The sequence below is a fragment of the Bombina bombina genome, chromosome 6, assembly GCF_027579735.1.
Source record: "Bombina bombina isolate aBomBom1 chromosome 6, aBomBom1.pri, whole genome shotgun sequence".
In the NCBI taxonomy this organism is placed as follows: Eukaryota; Metazoa; Chordata; class Amphibia; order Anura; family Bombinatoridae; genus Bombina; species Bombina bombina.
In genome coordinates this window covers 815,929,926-815,945,191 of record NC_069504.1, presented here as the reverse complement: position 1 = coordinate 815,945,191, position 15,266 = coordinate 815,929,926, and the positions used below count along the sequence as shown (strand labels likewise).

General features: G+C 40.8%; 1 protein-coding gene across 1 annotated transcript in view; it reads right to left on the bottom strand.

The window, feature by feature from the left end:
* The window catches only part of CACNA1A (calcium voltage-gated channel subunit alpha1 A), a 632,851-nt gene that overhangs the window by 185,336 nt on the left and 432,249 nt on the right, over window positions 1-15,266 (bottom strand). The window contains exon 36 of the mRNA XM_053718181.1: window positions 11,623-11,750. Within this exon, the coding sequence (XP_053574156.1) occupies window positions 11,623-11,750 (128 nt within the window). The remainder of the gene's footprint in view (window positions 1-11,622; window positions 11,751-15,266) is intronic.

Sequence of the window (15,266 nt, the reverse complement as noted above, 5' to 3'; positions counted from 1 at the left end):
GTGAGAAAGGCACACCGGGTCTATCCCACTCCTTAGTAACAATTTCAGTAAGTCTCTTAGGTATAGGAAAAACGTCAGTACTCGTCGGTACCGCAAAATATTTATCCAACCTACACATTTTCTCTGGTATTGCAACTGTGTTACAATCATTCAGAGCCGCTAACACCTCCCCTAGTAATACACGGAGGTTTTCCAGCTTAAACTTAAAATTTGAAATGTCTGAATCCAGTTTATTTGGATCAGATCCGTCACCCGCAGAATGAAGCTCTCCGTCCTCATGTTCTGCAAATTGTGACGCAGTATCTGACATGGCCCTAATATTATCAGCGCACTCTGTTCTCACCCCAGAGTGATCTCGCTTACCTCTAAGTTCTGGTAATTTAGACAAAACTTCAGTCATAACATTAGCCATGTCCTGTAGTGTGATTTGTAATGGCCGCCCTGAAGTACTCGGCGTTACAATATCACGCACCTCCCGAGTGGGAGATGCAGGTACTGACACGTGAGGCAAGTTAGTCGGCATAACTTCCCCCTCGTTGTTTGGTGAATGATGTTCAATTTATACAGAATGACTTTTATTTAAAGTAGCATCAATGCAATTAGTACATAAATTTCTATTGGGCTCCACCTTGGCTTTTGCACATATAGCACAGAGATATTCCTCTGAGTCAGACATGTTTAACAAACTAGCAATTAAACTAGCAAGCTTGGAAATACTTTTCACTCAATTTACAAGTAATATGAAAAACGCACTGTGCCTTTAAGAAGCACAGAAAAAAATTATGACAGTTGAATAACAATGAACCGGAGAAATTATAAAAACCAACTTTTTCCCGGTAAAGGCATAAATTTAGCAAAGGATTGCCCCCATTAGCAATGGATAACTAACCCTTAATAGCAGAAAAAAATGTACAAAATATAAACGTTTTTTATCACAGTCAAAGCACAATCTCACAGGTCTGCTGTGAGTGATTACCTCCCTCAAAATAATTTTTGAAGACCCTTGAGCTCTGTAGAGACGATCCGGATCATGCAGGGAGAGAAACAGACTTTTGACTGAATTTCTGATGCGTAGCAAAAGCGCCAAAATAGGCCCCTCCCCCTCACACACAGCAGTGAGGGAAGTTCAGTAAACTGTCTTAAATTAAAATAAACGACAGCCAAGTGGAAAAACAGTGCCCAAAACAATTTTTCACCCAGTACCTCAGATAATTAAACGATTTAGCATGCCAGCAAAAACGTTTAAAATCAAATAACATGAAATGTCATTAAACAGCCTGTTGCTAGACGTTCCCACTGCAAGTTAGGCTAAAAGTTATATGCATATAGTATTATCCCAGTGAAGTGCCATTCCCCAGAATACTGAAGTGTACACATATATACATAACAGCCTGATACCAGTTGCTACTACTGCATTTAAGGCTGAACTTACATTATATCGGTATTGGCAGTATTTTCTCAGTCAATTCCATTCCTCAGAAAATAATATACTGCAACATACCTCTTTGCAGGTGAACCTGCCCGCTGTCCCCTGATCTGAAGTTTACCTCACTCCTCAGAATGGCCGAGAACAGCAAAATGAATCTTAGCTACGCCGGCTAAAATCATCCAAAAACTCAGGTAGATTCTTCTTCAAATTCTACCTGAGAAGGAACAACACACTCCGGTGCTGTTTTAAAATAACAAACTTTTGATTGAAGATATAAAAACTAAGTATAATCACCACAGTCCTCTCACACATCCTATCTATTAGTTGGGTGCAAGAGAATGACTGGGTGTGACGTAGAGGGGAGGAGCTATATAGCAGCTCTGCTTGGGTGATCCTCTTGCACTTCCTGTTGGGGAGGAGTTAATATCCCAGAAGTAATGATGACCCGTGGACTGACTACACTTAACAGGAGAAAAAAAATATGATAACTGATAAATAATTTTCTTTCTTGTTAGTGAGAGTCCACAAATTCCTATTCTTACTAATGGAAAATACATAACCTGGCCACCAGGAGGAGGCAAATACACCCCAAACAGAACACTCAAACATCCCACTTCCAATACCCTCCCTGTAGCTCAAATCTAGGATAAGGAAAGTAAAGAAAGGGATCTGCCAATAGACTGCCACCATTACAAATATATACAGGGCGGATTCGTGGAAAAGAATTTAAAAGGTAAAAATAAATTATATTTTATTTCTAATGGTAGTGAGAGTCCATAAATTCGTATTCCTACTAATGGGAAACTAATACCCAAGCTGAGAGCCCACAAAGTATTTAGGGTGGGAAGAAAAGAAGACAGGCTTTATTTGTCAGCACCATCGCTTGAAGAACGCTTCTCCCAAAAGAAGCCTTAGCTTATGTGAAAACATCTAACTGATAAGACTTTGTGAAAGTATGCAAAGAAGACAGGTAGCAGCCTTGCAAATCTGTTCAACAGAAGTCTCATTCTTGCAGGCCCAAGACGCAGACACAGCATGGGTAGAATGGGTAGTAAAATGGGCCGGAGGTTGCTGACCCACTTCCAAAATAAGGCTTCGCAGCCAAAAGGATAAAGAAACAGCAGTGGCTCTTTGACCCCTGTATTTGCCACAAAACATTACAAACAGGAAAGAGGATTGACAAAAATCCTTGGTAGCATGAAGGTAGAACTTTAATGCCCTAGCTACATCCAAATTATGCAATAACCTCTCCTTCCATGAAGATGGATTAGGACAGAGATACGAACCACAATCTCCTAATTTATGATATACATCAACACTACCTTAGGTAAAAAAAAACCTTTTTTTGTCCTAAGAACAGTCTTATCCTGATGAAATACCAGATAGGGAAGATCACACTGAAGGGCAGATAACTCCAATACTCTACGAGCAGAAGATATTGTCAGCAGAAATAACACCTTTTAATATTGATAGAATGCATAGGTCCAAACAGGCCTGTTGCCAAACTCTTAAAAGAAGATTAAGGCTTCAAGGTGGAGCAATAGGTTTGAAAACCGTACAATAGCTTGAACCAACGATTGAACATCAGGCAAACGTGCCAACTTCTTATGCCACAAAACAGTAAGAGCTGAAATCTGGCCTATAAGAGAACTAGCACCAAGATAGATACACCTTCCATACCTTATGATATATATGTCTAGTCACCGGTTTACGTGCCTTAATCATAGTATCCAGTCAAAATCAACAGTTCAATTGCCATGCAGTCAGCCTCAGATAATGTAGATTTAGATAAAAGAAAGGACCCTGACTGAGCTAGAAGGTCCAGCCTCTGAGGAAGACCCCATGAAGGAGCAGACGACATACTTATGAGGTCTGCGTACTAAGTCCTGCGTGCCCACGCTGGAGCTAGAAGAATCGATAATACCCCCTCCTGTTTTGATACGTGCTATTACACGGGGAAGAACTATTGGGGGGTAATAAATAAACTAGATTGTAATTCCAAGAAACTGCTAACACACCCACCAACTCTGCCTGCGGGTCCCTTAATCTCGAACCATATCTAAGTAGCTTAAAAATGAGACGAGACGCCATGAGATCTATGTCTGGAGACCCCGAACGCTGAGAGATCTCATTAAAAACCTCCTGGTTCAGAAACCATTCTTCTGAATGCAGAGTCTGTCTACTCAAAAAATCTGCACCCCAGTTCTCTACCCCTGGGATGTGAATAGCTGAGATCAGACACCCATAACTTTCCACCCATTGAAGAATGCAAGATACTTACTGCATTTCCAGAAGATGGTTGACATACGCCACCTTAGTGTTGTTGAAATTGAATAGCATGGACGTAACTTAACTGGAGCCGCACTATCAGAGCATGGCCCTCAACTCTAAAAAATATTTATGGGAAGACAAGTCTCCACTGTTTACCACACATCCTGGGCTCTTTGAGTTCCCCACACTGCTCTCCAAACCAACAGACTTGTGCCTGTGGTTATAATCTCCCAGAATGGACGTAGGAAACTCATATCCTGAAGACTGGGTTCTGTGGAAATCCCCCAGGAGAGGGAGCTCCTTGTGTCCGAGTCTAGAGAAATCACCTGAGATAGATCCAAGTGATCCCCATTCCATTGTCTGAGCAGGCATAACTAAAGGGATTGGAAATGAAAATGAGCAAAGAGAATAGGGTCCAAGGCTGCTACCATAAGTCCCACTACTTCCATTTATTGTGCTACAGAAGGGTGAAGAGTAGACTGGAGAACACAACAGGCTGTCTAAAGCTTCTGCACATGTTGATCTGTTAGAAAGATTCACATAAACATGGCGTCTATAGTGAATCCTAAAAAACTGACTCTCATATGAGGAAGAAGAGAACTCTTTTCCAAGTTTATTTTCCAACTGAAGACATCAAAGTAACTTCTTAGTGTGCAATGTCGCTAACTGTAAAGATGGAGCTTGAACCGATATTTCGTCCAAGTATTGAGCCAATGCTACAGCAAGAAGAGCCCCCAAAGCCTTTGTGAAAACTCTGGGTGCCGTGGCCCAACCAAAGGGAAGTGCTGTAAATTGTAAATGATTGTCCAGGAAAGCAAACCTGAGATACTGATAGTGATCCCGATGTATTGGAATGTGAAGGTATGCATCCTTCCGATCTATTATAGTCATGAATTGTCTTTATCGGAAAAGAGGAAGAATAGACTTGATGGTTTCCATCATAAAGGATGGCACTCTTACCAAGTTGTTGAGACACTTCAGATATAAAATTGGTTGAAAAGTTCCTTCCTTCCTTGGAACAATAAAAGGTTTAAGTAAAGAAAAACTTTCCTATCTCTTCCGGAGGTACTGGAGCAATAACCCCCATGGAGACCAGATCCTGCACACACTGTAGAAAATACTTACTGCAGGCTGGAAAAGAAAACCGCCTTGCAAGCAAACCTTCCGAAGATATCACTTTAATTTTCTGGCCATAGGATCCTTAAAAGACATACTGTCCTCCAGAGGAATAGTGGTACGTTTAGCCAGAGTGGAGATAGCACCATCCACCTTGTAAACGATACACCACATTTCCAGATGAGAATCAGGGACAGGGAATAACTTTAAAATTTGGAGAAGGAGAAAAAGGTATATCAAGCTTCTCCCATTCCTTAGAAATGATGTCAGCAACTAAGGAAGGAACTGGAAATACTTCAGGGGTCTTTATTTTAGGTTTAAAAATAATATCCAGTTTATTAACCTGTTTCTCTACTACAGGCTTGGATTCAGACACCCCTAATGTGTTTAGGACCTCCTTGAGTAAATATCTCAGGTGTTGCACCTTAAATATCCTCTGTTTCCTTATCAGACTCTATAGAGGAGTCAGAGGATGAAAGTTCTCTACTGGAAAGGATTCATCAGATACCTGCAACTGTCTGGCAGCAGAGGTCCCAACAGAACTGCTGGTTCTAGAGTCAGCAGAGGAAGCATTCATTTTTCTCTTCCTCTTACCTGTATGAGGCATTGGTTAGTTAAACCCAGCTGGGGTTGTAAAACTGGCATTTGTGGCCATACTTGAGTTGATGGTACTGACCTTGATTGACCACCAGTACTGGGTACTGCAGTAGTCAGAGTACTAGGATGCCCAGAATGAGACTGCAGCACAGATGCTAAACATGTATTACAAAGTTGAGCAGAAAGGCATAGACTACCTGTATCTTGCTAAGCATGCATTTATTATTGCCAAAAAAAACTAAAATTGCCAATTTTCTTTTCTGATTTGATTCATTTTGTTCAATCATTTTGTCTCCGTTTGAGGCATTTTACCAGCAACGAAACCAGTGGCTGATGCAACTGTCACTCCAACTGTAAGAATGATAAAATGCTGTGTACTCTGCAGCACAGTCAAATGCCGGAAAGAAGGACGAGGCGCGTGCTAATACTCCTGTGGCAGGAAAATTCCTTAAAGGGAAACTAAACCCAAATTTTTTCTTTCATGATTCGGATAAAGCATGCAATTTTAAGCAACTTTCTAATTTGCTCCTGTTATCAAATTTTCTTCGTTCTCTTGGTATCTTTATTTGAAAAGATATAATCTAAAGCTTAGCCGGCACATTTTAGGTTTAGCATCTGGGTAACGCTTGCTGATTAGTGGCTAAATGTAGCCACCAATCAGCAAGCGCTATCCAGGGTTCTGAACCAAAAATAGGCCAGCTCCTAAACTTTCATTCCTGCTTTTTTAAATAAAGATACCAAAAGCACAAATAAAAATTGATAATATGAGGAAATTAGAAAGTTGCTTAAAATTGCATGCTTAATCCAAATCATGAAAGAATACATTTGGGTTTAGTTTCCCTTTAACCCTTACCAACGCAGGATCAAAAAGTAGACAATCTATATGACGAGCCACATGTAGTGCAGCATTAACCATAAAATACACTCTCCTATACACTACACTATACCCTTAGGCCTAGATTTAGAGTTGGGCGGTAGCCGTCAAAACCAGCGTTAGAGGCTCCGCTGGTGTTTGGAGTCAGTCAGGAAAGGGTCTAACGCTCACTTTGCAGCCGCGACTTTTCCATACCGCAGATCCCCCTACGCCATTTGCGTATCCTATCTTTTCAATGGGATCTTTCTAATGCCGGTATTTAGAGTCGTGGCTGAAGTGAGCGTTAGAAATCTAACGACAAGACTCCAGCCGCAGAAAAAAGTCATTAGTTAAGAGCTTTCTGGGCTAACGCCGGTTTATAAAGCTCTTAACTACTGTGCTCTAAAGTACACTAACACCCATAAACTACCTATGTACCCCTAAACCGAGGACCCCCCACATCGCCGCCACTCTATTAAAAATTTTTAACCCCTAATCTGCCGCTCCGTACACCGCCGCCAGCTACGTTATCCCTATGTACCCCTAATCTGCTGCCCCTAACATCGCCGACCCCTATATTATATTTATTAACCCCTAATCTGCCGCCCCCACTATCGCTGACACCGGCATATTTTTTTTAACCCCTAATCTGCCGCTCCGTACACCGCCGCAACCTACATTATACCTATGTACCCCTAATCTGCTGCCCCTAACACAGCCGACCGCTATATTATATTTATTAACCCCTAATCTGCCGCTCCCAACGTCGCCTCCACCTACCTACAATAATTAACCCCTAATCTGCCGACCGGATCTCACCGCTACTATAATAAATGTATTAACCCCTAAAGCTAAGTCTAACCCTAACACCCCCCTAAGTTAAATATAATTTAAATCTAACGAAATAAATTAACTCTTATTAAATAAATTAATCCTATTTATGCTAAATACTTACCTGTAAAATAAACCCTAATATAGCTACAATATAAATTATAATTATATTGTAGCTATTTTAGGATTAATATTAATTTTACAGGTAACTTTGTAATTATTTTAACCAGGTACAATAGCTATTAAATAGTTAATAACTATTTAATAGCTACCTAGTTAAAATAAGTACAAAATTACCTGTAAAATAAATCCTAACCTAAGTTACAATTAAACCTAACACTACACTAGCAATAAATTAATTAAATAAAATACCTACAATTATCTACAATTAAACCTAACACTACACTATCAATAAATTAATTAAATAAAATACCTACAATTATCTACAATTAAACCTAACACTACACTATCAATAAATTAATTAAATACAATACCTACAAATAAATACAATTAAATAAACTAACTAAAGTACAAAAAATAAAAAAGAACTGTTACAAAAAATAAAAAATATTTACAAACATTAGAAAAATATTACAACAATTTTAAACTAATTACACCTACTCTAAGCCCCCTAATAAAATAACAAAGACCCCCAAAATAAAAAAATGCCATACCCTATTCTAAAATTAAAATAGAAAAGCTCTTTTACCTTACCAGCCCTGAAAAGGGCCCTTTGCGGGGCATGCCCCAAAGAATTCAGCTCTTTTGCCTGTAAAAAAAACATACAATACCCCCCCCAACATTACAACCCACCACCCACATACCCCTAATCTAACCCAAACCCCCCTTAAATAAACCTAACACTAAGCCCCTGAAGATCTCCCTACCTTGTCTTCACCTCGCCGGGTTCACCGATCCGTCCACCGAAGTCTTGATCCAAGCCTCCGAAGTCTTGATCCAAGCCCAAGCGGGGGGCTGAAGAGTGACGTCCATCCTCCGGCTGAAGTCTTGATCCAAGCGGGCAGAAGAGGACATCCGGACCGGCAAACATCTTCATCCAAGCCGCATCTTCTATGTTCTTCAATCTGATGACGACCGGCTGATCTTCAAGACCTCCAGCGCGGATCCATCCATCTTCACCGATGACTTCCCGACGAATGACGGTTCCTTTAAGGGACGTCATCCAAGATGGCGTCCCTCGAATTCCGATTGGCTGATAGGATAGACAGAACAATAGCTAGAAAAACTTCCGTGCTTGTCCACAAGGCCAGTGCCACTCAGGGTGCAGTCTCTTTTTGCACACTATGCCTTTTCACAGAGAAAAAATATCCTGTAGCATATCAGTCTGATCCTGCCCAATGACAGTCCAGCACCGAAATACCAGGCAATTCTTCTCTGAACAAGACAAACAACAAACCCCAGACGTACGTTTCGGCCTCTCTTGGGCCTCGTCAGTGAGGTGCAGTTGCATATCTCTAGGGCATGTGTGCAAGGAGTCCAACGTCTGGTTTCCCCCTTTTACTCTTAGGGAGACCTAAGAGTAATTTACATAAAATCAAGAGAATAGAGAGACGCACTCACTGAGACAGAACAATAGCTAGAAAAACTTCCGTGCTTGTCCACAAGGCCAGTGCCACTCAGGGTGCAGTCTCTTTTTGCACACTATGCCTTTTCACAGAGAAAAAATATCCTGTAGCATATCAGTCTGATCCTGCCCAATGACAGTCCAGCACCGAAATACCAGGCAATTCTTCTCTGAACAAGACAAACAACAAACCCCAGACGTACGTTTCGGCCTCTCTTGGGCCTCGTCAGTGAGGTGCATTTGCTTATCTCTAGGGCATGTGTGCAAGGACGCCCACAGAAGGCCGAAACGATCGTCTGGGGTTGTTGTTTCTCTTGTTCAGAGAAGATTTGCCTGGTATTTCGGTGCTGGACTGTCATTGGGCAGGGTCAGACTGATATGCTACAGGATATTTTTTCTCTGTGAAGGGGCATAGTGTGCTAAAAGAGTATGCACCCTGAGTGGCACCCAAAAATGAACAGGCACGGAAGTTTTTCCAGCTTTTGTTCTGTCTCAGCTGAGTGCATCTCTCTCTTTTATATTTATGCAAATTGCTCTTGGGTCTCCCTAAGAGTAAAAGGGGAAACCAGACGTGGACTCCTTGCACACATGCTCTTAGAGAGATGCGACTGCACCTCACTGACGAGGCCCACAGAAGGCCGAAACGATCGTCTGGGGTTGTTGTTTCTCTTGTTCAGAGAAGATTTGCCTGGTATTTCGGTGCTGGACTGTCATTGGGCAGGGTCAGACTGATATGCTACAGGATATTTTTTCTCTGTGAAGGGGCATAGTGTGCTAAAAGAGTATGCACCCTGAGTGGCACCCAAAAATGAACAGGCACGGAAGTTTTTCCAGCTTTTGTTCTGTCTCAGCTGAGTGCATCTCTCTCTTTTTATATTTGGGTTAATAAATATAACATAGTGGTCGGCGATGTTAGGGGCAGCAGATTAGGGGTACATAGGGATAACGTAGCTGGCGGCGGTGTACGGAGAGGCAGATTAGGGGTTAATAATAATATGCAGGGGTCAGCGATAGCGGGGGCGGCAGATTAGGGGTTAATAAGTGTAAGGTTAGGGGTGTTTAGACTCTGGGTTCATGTTAGGGTGTTAGGTGCAGACTTAGGAAGTGTTTCCCCATAGGAAACAATGTAGCTGCGTTAGGAGCTGAACGCTGCTTTTTTGCAGGTGTTAGGTTTTTTTTCAGCTCAAACAGCCCCATTGTTTCCTATGGGGAAATCGTGCACGAGCACGTTTTTGAAGCTGGCCGCGTCCGTAAGCAACGCTGGTATCTAGAGTTGCAGTGGCGGTAAATATGCTCTACGCTCCCTTTTTGGAGCCTAACGCAGCCCTTCTGTGAACTCTAAATACCAGCGGTATTTAAAAGGGAGAAAAAAAGCCAGCGTAGCTAACGCACCCCTTTGGCCGCAGAACTCTAAATCTAGCTGTTAGTGAGTACAGCTTAGATTGCTGCCCGGGAAGGTTATATAACAAGGAAGTAGTAAAGTAGCTCTCCCTAGTGAAACTGCCTGTTTAATACACTCTATGGGGTCAATTTATTAATGTGCGAGCGGACATGATACGATGTAGCGTATCATGTCCGCTGCACATCGATAAATGCCGACAGCATACGCTGTTGGCATTTATCATTGCACCAGCAGTTCTTGTGAGCTGCTGGTGCAATACCGCCCCCTGCAGATTTGCGGCCAATCGGCCGCTAGCAGGGGGTGTCAAGCAACCCGATCGTATTCGATCGGGTTGATTTCTGTCCACCGCCTCAGATCAGGCGGACAGGTTACGGAGCTTGATAAATTGACCCCTAAGAGAAAGAGCCCCATTTAGAATGCTCCATAAAGTGTGTAGGATTTATATCCCCTAGAGGATTTGGAACGTTAACTCCTACAGATGCAAAAGGGGAATATGTCCCATAGAAAAAAATCCTCAAACTCTAACTTTAGGGTGACAACTAGTCCGTCTTGTGAAGGAAAAGGCTTCTCAAATAAATATAAAATCTACCACTGCTGTTCCAGGGAGGCTTCCAGGACAGTCCTGTCAAAGAAGGAAATTCCGTGTAACTAACACCATAAGCCTGGAATGGGGTTATAGATGCTGTTCACTGAGAGAGGCATAGGAACTTCCCTGCGACGCCCATAAACTGAGAAATCCAAAACTCTTCTAAGAGTATTACATGGTCTCTAGGTAATTCCCTAATCCTCTCTTGAAGGAAACAATCCATTGAGGGTATACTTAGATTAGATTCTGCAGAGCCCCCCTAATCTCTGCCTTCTTCCATGACGAGGCAAATAACTACTGGGAGAGTAGGGGAAGTGGGAACGATTTTGAATACTCTGTGTGGGGTGTCCTTGCCTCCTCCAGGTAGCAAAGTGATGTATTTTCCATTAGTAAGAATAGGAATTTGTGGACTCTCACTACCAATAGAAAGAAAAAGGTTTTGATAGATAGGCATACCATTAAGGGGGGGTTTGTTAAAAAGTATCTGATGGGTTTTCACTGAGCAAAGTGAAAAAAGAAATAGAAATCTATGGATTGGAATGATGTTGTTAAAAAAACAAAACAGAATACAGTATCAAGAAACCCATGCAAATGACTTGGAGTAGACCCTACTGGAGTCCATTAGGATTAAAATTCAAATATTAATATTCAAATACTCAGTTGTTACATTTGATAAAGGGAAGGTTAGCATTGTGTTTGGCAAAAAACAATGTTGAATGTTCAGCAAACATTCCTTATTTTTAACAAATCCGTTCACCTTTACCCTGGCAAACTGAATTGCCCTTCCTTGTTTCATATAGAGTGATATAAATATTTACCTTAGATTTACCTTAGACTTGTCAAACTTCTCTCTAATTAGATAGCAATTGTTCTGTCTTCTGCTGGCTGACAAAATGCTCACTTACATTCTATCTAATGGCTCTCTGCTTTGTGTGCAACATGAGTAACTTACCAGGCTGCCGGATCGTATTCAGCCCAGACACGGACGTATTCATCTAGATGATGGGGGCCCAGGATGGATGAGTCACGTGTTAGATACTCAAAGTTGTCCATGATGACAGCAACAAACAGATTTAACATCTGCATGGGAAAATGTTATCATAAAGTGCAATGCATTGCACAAAAAACAAAATGTATGCTTACCTGATAAATTCATTTATTTCATGGTGGCGAGAGTCCACGTGCCATTACTTCTGGGATTCAACTCCTGGCCACTAGGAGGAGGCAACGATGTCCAACATTTCATAAGCCTTTAATCCCTCTTACCTCTCTGGTATCCCAATTTAACATATAGCCAAGAAAGGAAGACAAAATAGAGAAGTAGGAAAGAACAAAGCAGGGTAAATGGGGTGCATACTAAAACTGCCGCCAATTGGAAGGAAAAAAAAAGGGTGGGTCTCGTGGATGCTCGCTACCATGAGAGAAATTAATTTATCAGGTAAGTATACAGTTTGTTTTCTTTCTTTTATAAGGTGGTGAGAGTCCACGAGCCATAACCCCTGGTATTTAATACCCAAGCTATGGAGTAAATGGGTAGGAAAAAGCATAAGGCAGGCACCTGTTTAGCAGCCACTGAGACTGTAGGACTTTCCTGTCCAAAACTATCCAAAAAGAAAAGTTAGCAAGAAGACCAAGGTGCTACTGTGCAATCTACATAACAGAAACCTCATGTTAAAAGACGAACAAAGTGGAAATAAGTTAGTAGAATGGACTGCAATCTCTTAAACCAAATAGGTTCTCAGGAAGATAACATTTCTTAACTAATTGTCATAACGGGCACTTGGCTAGGAGAGTGATTTCTGTTCCTGCTGCAGTAAGGTGTACTGTACCTTTAAAGGAGCCTAGAAGATCAAAAAGGCCCTAATTGTAGTAGTCTTTATAAGCGATCTATTTTCAGCATGTGGTTGCTTGCAACAGTTCATCAGGATTGAAATTAAAATACAGAAAAAATGTATACTGATTATCTTGCAAATCTTGAACAGATTCAGCAAGAGAAGCTACTTGTACAGTCAGGGATTTAATAGTCTTGGCCATCACTGGTTTGTGTATTATGTAACAATTAGCAAACCGCTTTCCTATCCAAGCAAGCATCTTCTTAGTGTCAGGTGGAGTGCTATTGTTTCAGAATGAAACAAGCTAGAATCAATGGTTGAGAGGCCCAGCTCACCACAAGCCCCTACTAGAGCACTGGATGTAAACACAGTGTTCAAACAAAAGGCCAGGGGTAAGAGAACAAATGAGAATAAACTTAGTAGCTGAACTCTCTCTAGTATTTTAACCAGCTCATACAAAACAAACAACAATTAAATACTTGAAAGTAAGTGTAAGTTTATAAATGCAACTATCAAAGAAAGACATAGCTTTGTAAAAGTTTAGTCTCACTATCCAGACAAATATAAACTTGCATAAATTACTTAAATGCAGATCTTCTGATAGCAGAGGAATCCAAGGTTAAGGTAATCTAAGTCAGACAGTCCCAGGGAAATGCAGCACAAAATCATTAAACAAATGCAGAATTTACAAACAAGCTAAAGTCATAACAAGTCAGTCCGAACAAAGGGTTAAACATAATCTTAGTCAGGGCAAACAGAAGTCAAACCAGTATATCCAAATAGTTCATGCCACAGTAGAGGAATTTACTCAATACACAAGCAACCACATGCTGAAAACAGAGAGCTTATAAAGACTTCTACAATTAGAGCCTAATTGATCTTCTAGGCCTCCTTAAAGGTACAGTACGCCTTATTGCAGCACGAACATAAATCACTCTTCTAGCCAAGTGCCTGTTATGACACTAACAGAGTTACTTTGACTAGATCTAGAACAAAGATCTGAATGTAACAGACCTTATACGAAACTTATTTTGTAGCAATGAAAAATTTCTGAAATTTCTGAGGAAAGAGATTCAAAGAGTTTTAAAAATCTTCATTAGCAGAAAACTTCTGAAAGTAGATCAAATAGATTTCCACATCAAAGTGAAGAGACTGCAATTACGCCAGTGATGCCAAAGCTGTTGAAAACAGGGAACCCACTTGTAGAAAATAAAATCCTTTCCAAAGAAATAATCAAAATTTATTCTCCACAGGGTCCCTGGAAAATGAACTATGCTCAATAGGAATAGTAAATTATATGGAAAAAACTGGTCCACCATGTAAACGATTCCCCAAAATAAAACATTTTTAAAAACTCAGAAAACTGAGTAAAGTAAAGTCCTTGCGGGGTCTATTTCTAGGAAATAAATATCTAAATAGCCTCATGGAAGAGGAAATGCAACTAGAGGTTTAGCAATTAGAAAAAAAATGTATGATAGAGTGTTCTTGTGCTAGATTAGGGTCTCGGATACTTAAAATATGAAAAACCTCTCTTAGCCAATAGCAAGGATGGATTTAAAAACAGTTTATCTTCACAATGGAAATTCTATGGGCAGTTAGAGCACCAATTAAGACATGTCTTAAAGGCATCAACAGTCACATGTCTAATCTGACATAGGAATTGAATCTGCAACTGAAGAATTGTAGAGTCAAAGCTTCTTGCATATCCTGATCAGGAAATAATTTCTAATTATCAGACAACATCTTACTTACAGAATGCAAATCTGAGGAGTCTATGGGGTCGAATTATCAAGCTCCATAACTAGTCCGCTGCCTCTGAGGCTGCGGTCTTAAATCTGCGATTGGGCTAATTGACACCACCTGGTAGCGGCTAATTGGCTGCAAATCTGCAGGGGGCGGCATTGCACAAGCAGTTTACAAGAACTGCTTGTGTAATAATAAATGCAGACAGCGTATGCTGTCGGCATTTATCGATGTGTGGCGGACATGATACGCTACATCGTATCATGTCCGCTCGCACTTTGATAAATTGACCCCAGAGTCAATTTCACTGCTGATGATGATTGGCTATTGTTTTTGTTTTTTTTTAACTTGCAGCTGGACAGCAGCTTAAGTATAATTGTTTACACAGCACTTATTCTGGTGAGCTAAAACAAATTGTAGGTAAAATATCTTACTTTTTAATATAGAGATATTTTCTTGTTAGCTTTTTACAGTTATGCTGCATCACAGTATTATGTTCCTTTAACATAAGAAAACTTAGCATGCTACTTGGATAATAGCACAACTCTGAGTGTGAACAGAGGATAGAGAGAAACTCAGTGCACTACCAGGAATACGGGAGCATGCTCTTTAGAGCTGAATAAAAGTAATAATGCTAGCACTATAAGAAAATCTGCAGAGCCCAGAGAGATACGTCTAAAATCGGAGCAAAATAGACTCCTTGCCCTTATTTAAAATAAAATATACATATCGTCAAATACAGTGGTCCTGTGCAAAATCGTGTCTCATATAGGTCTGAGAATCCCTGTCAACAAATAATCTGGAGCACCACTATTCTTCCCCTTCCTTTTGTGAGGCAACTGTTAAGCCTTGGATACCAGTGAGGTGAGAGGGATTAAAAGCTTATGAAATCTTGGGTATATAAGCCTCCGCCTAGTGGCCAGGAGTTGAATCCCAGAAGTAATAGCTCATGGACTCTCACCACCTTATGAAAGAAATATGAATTTTGTCCAGACAATGCTATCTAATAAAAATGCTAATA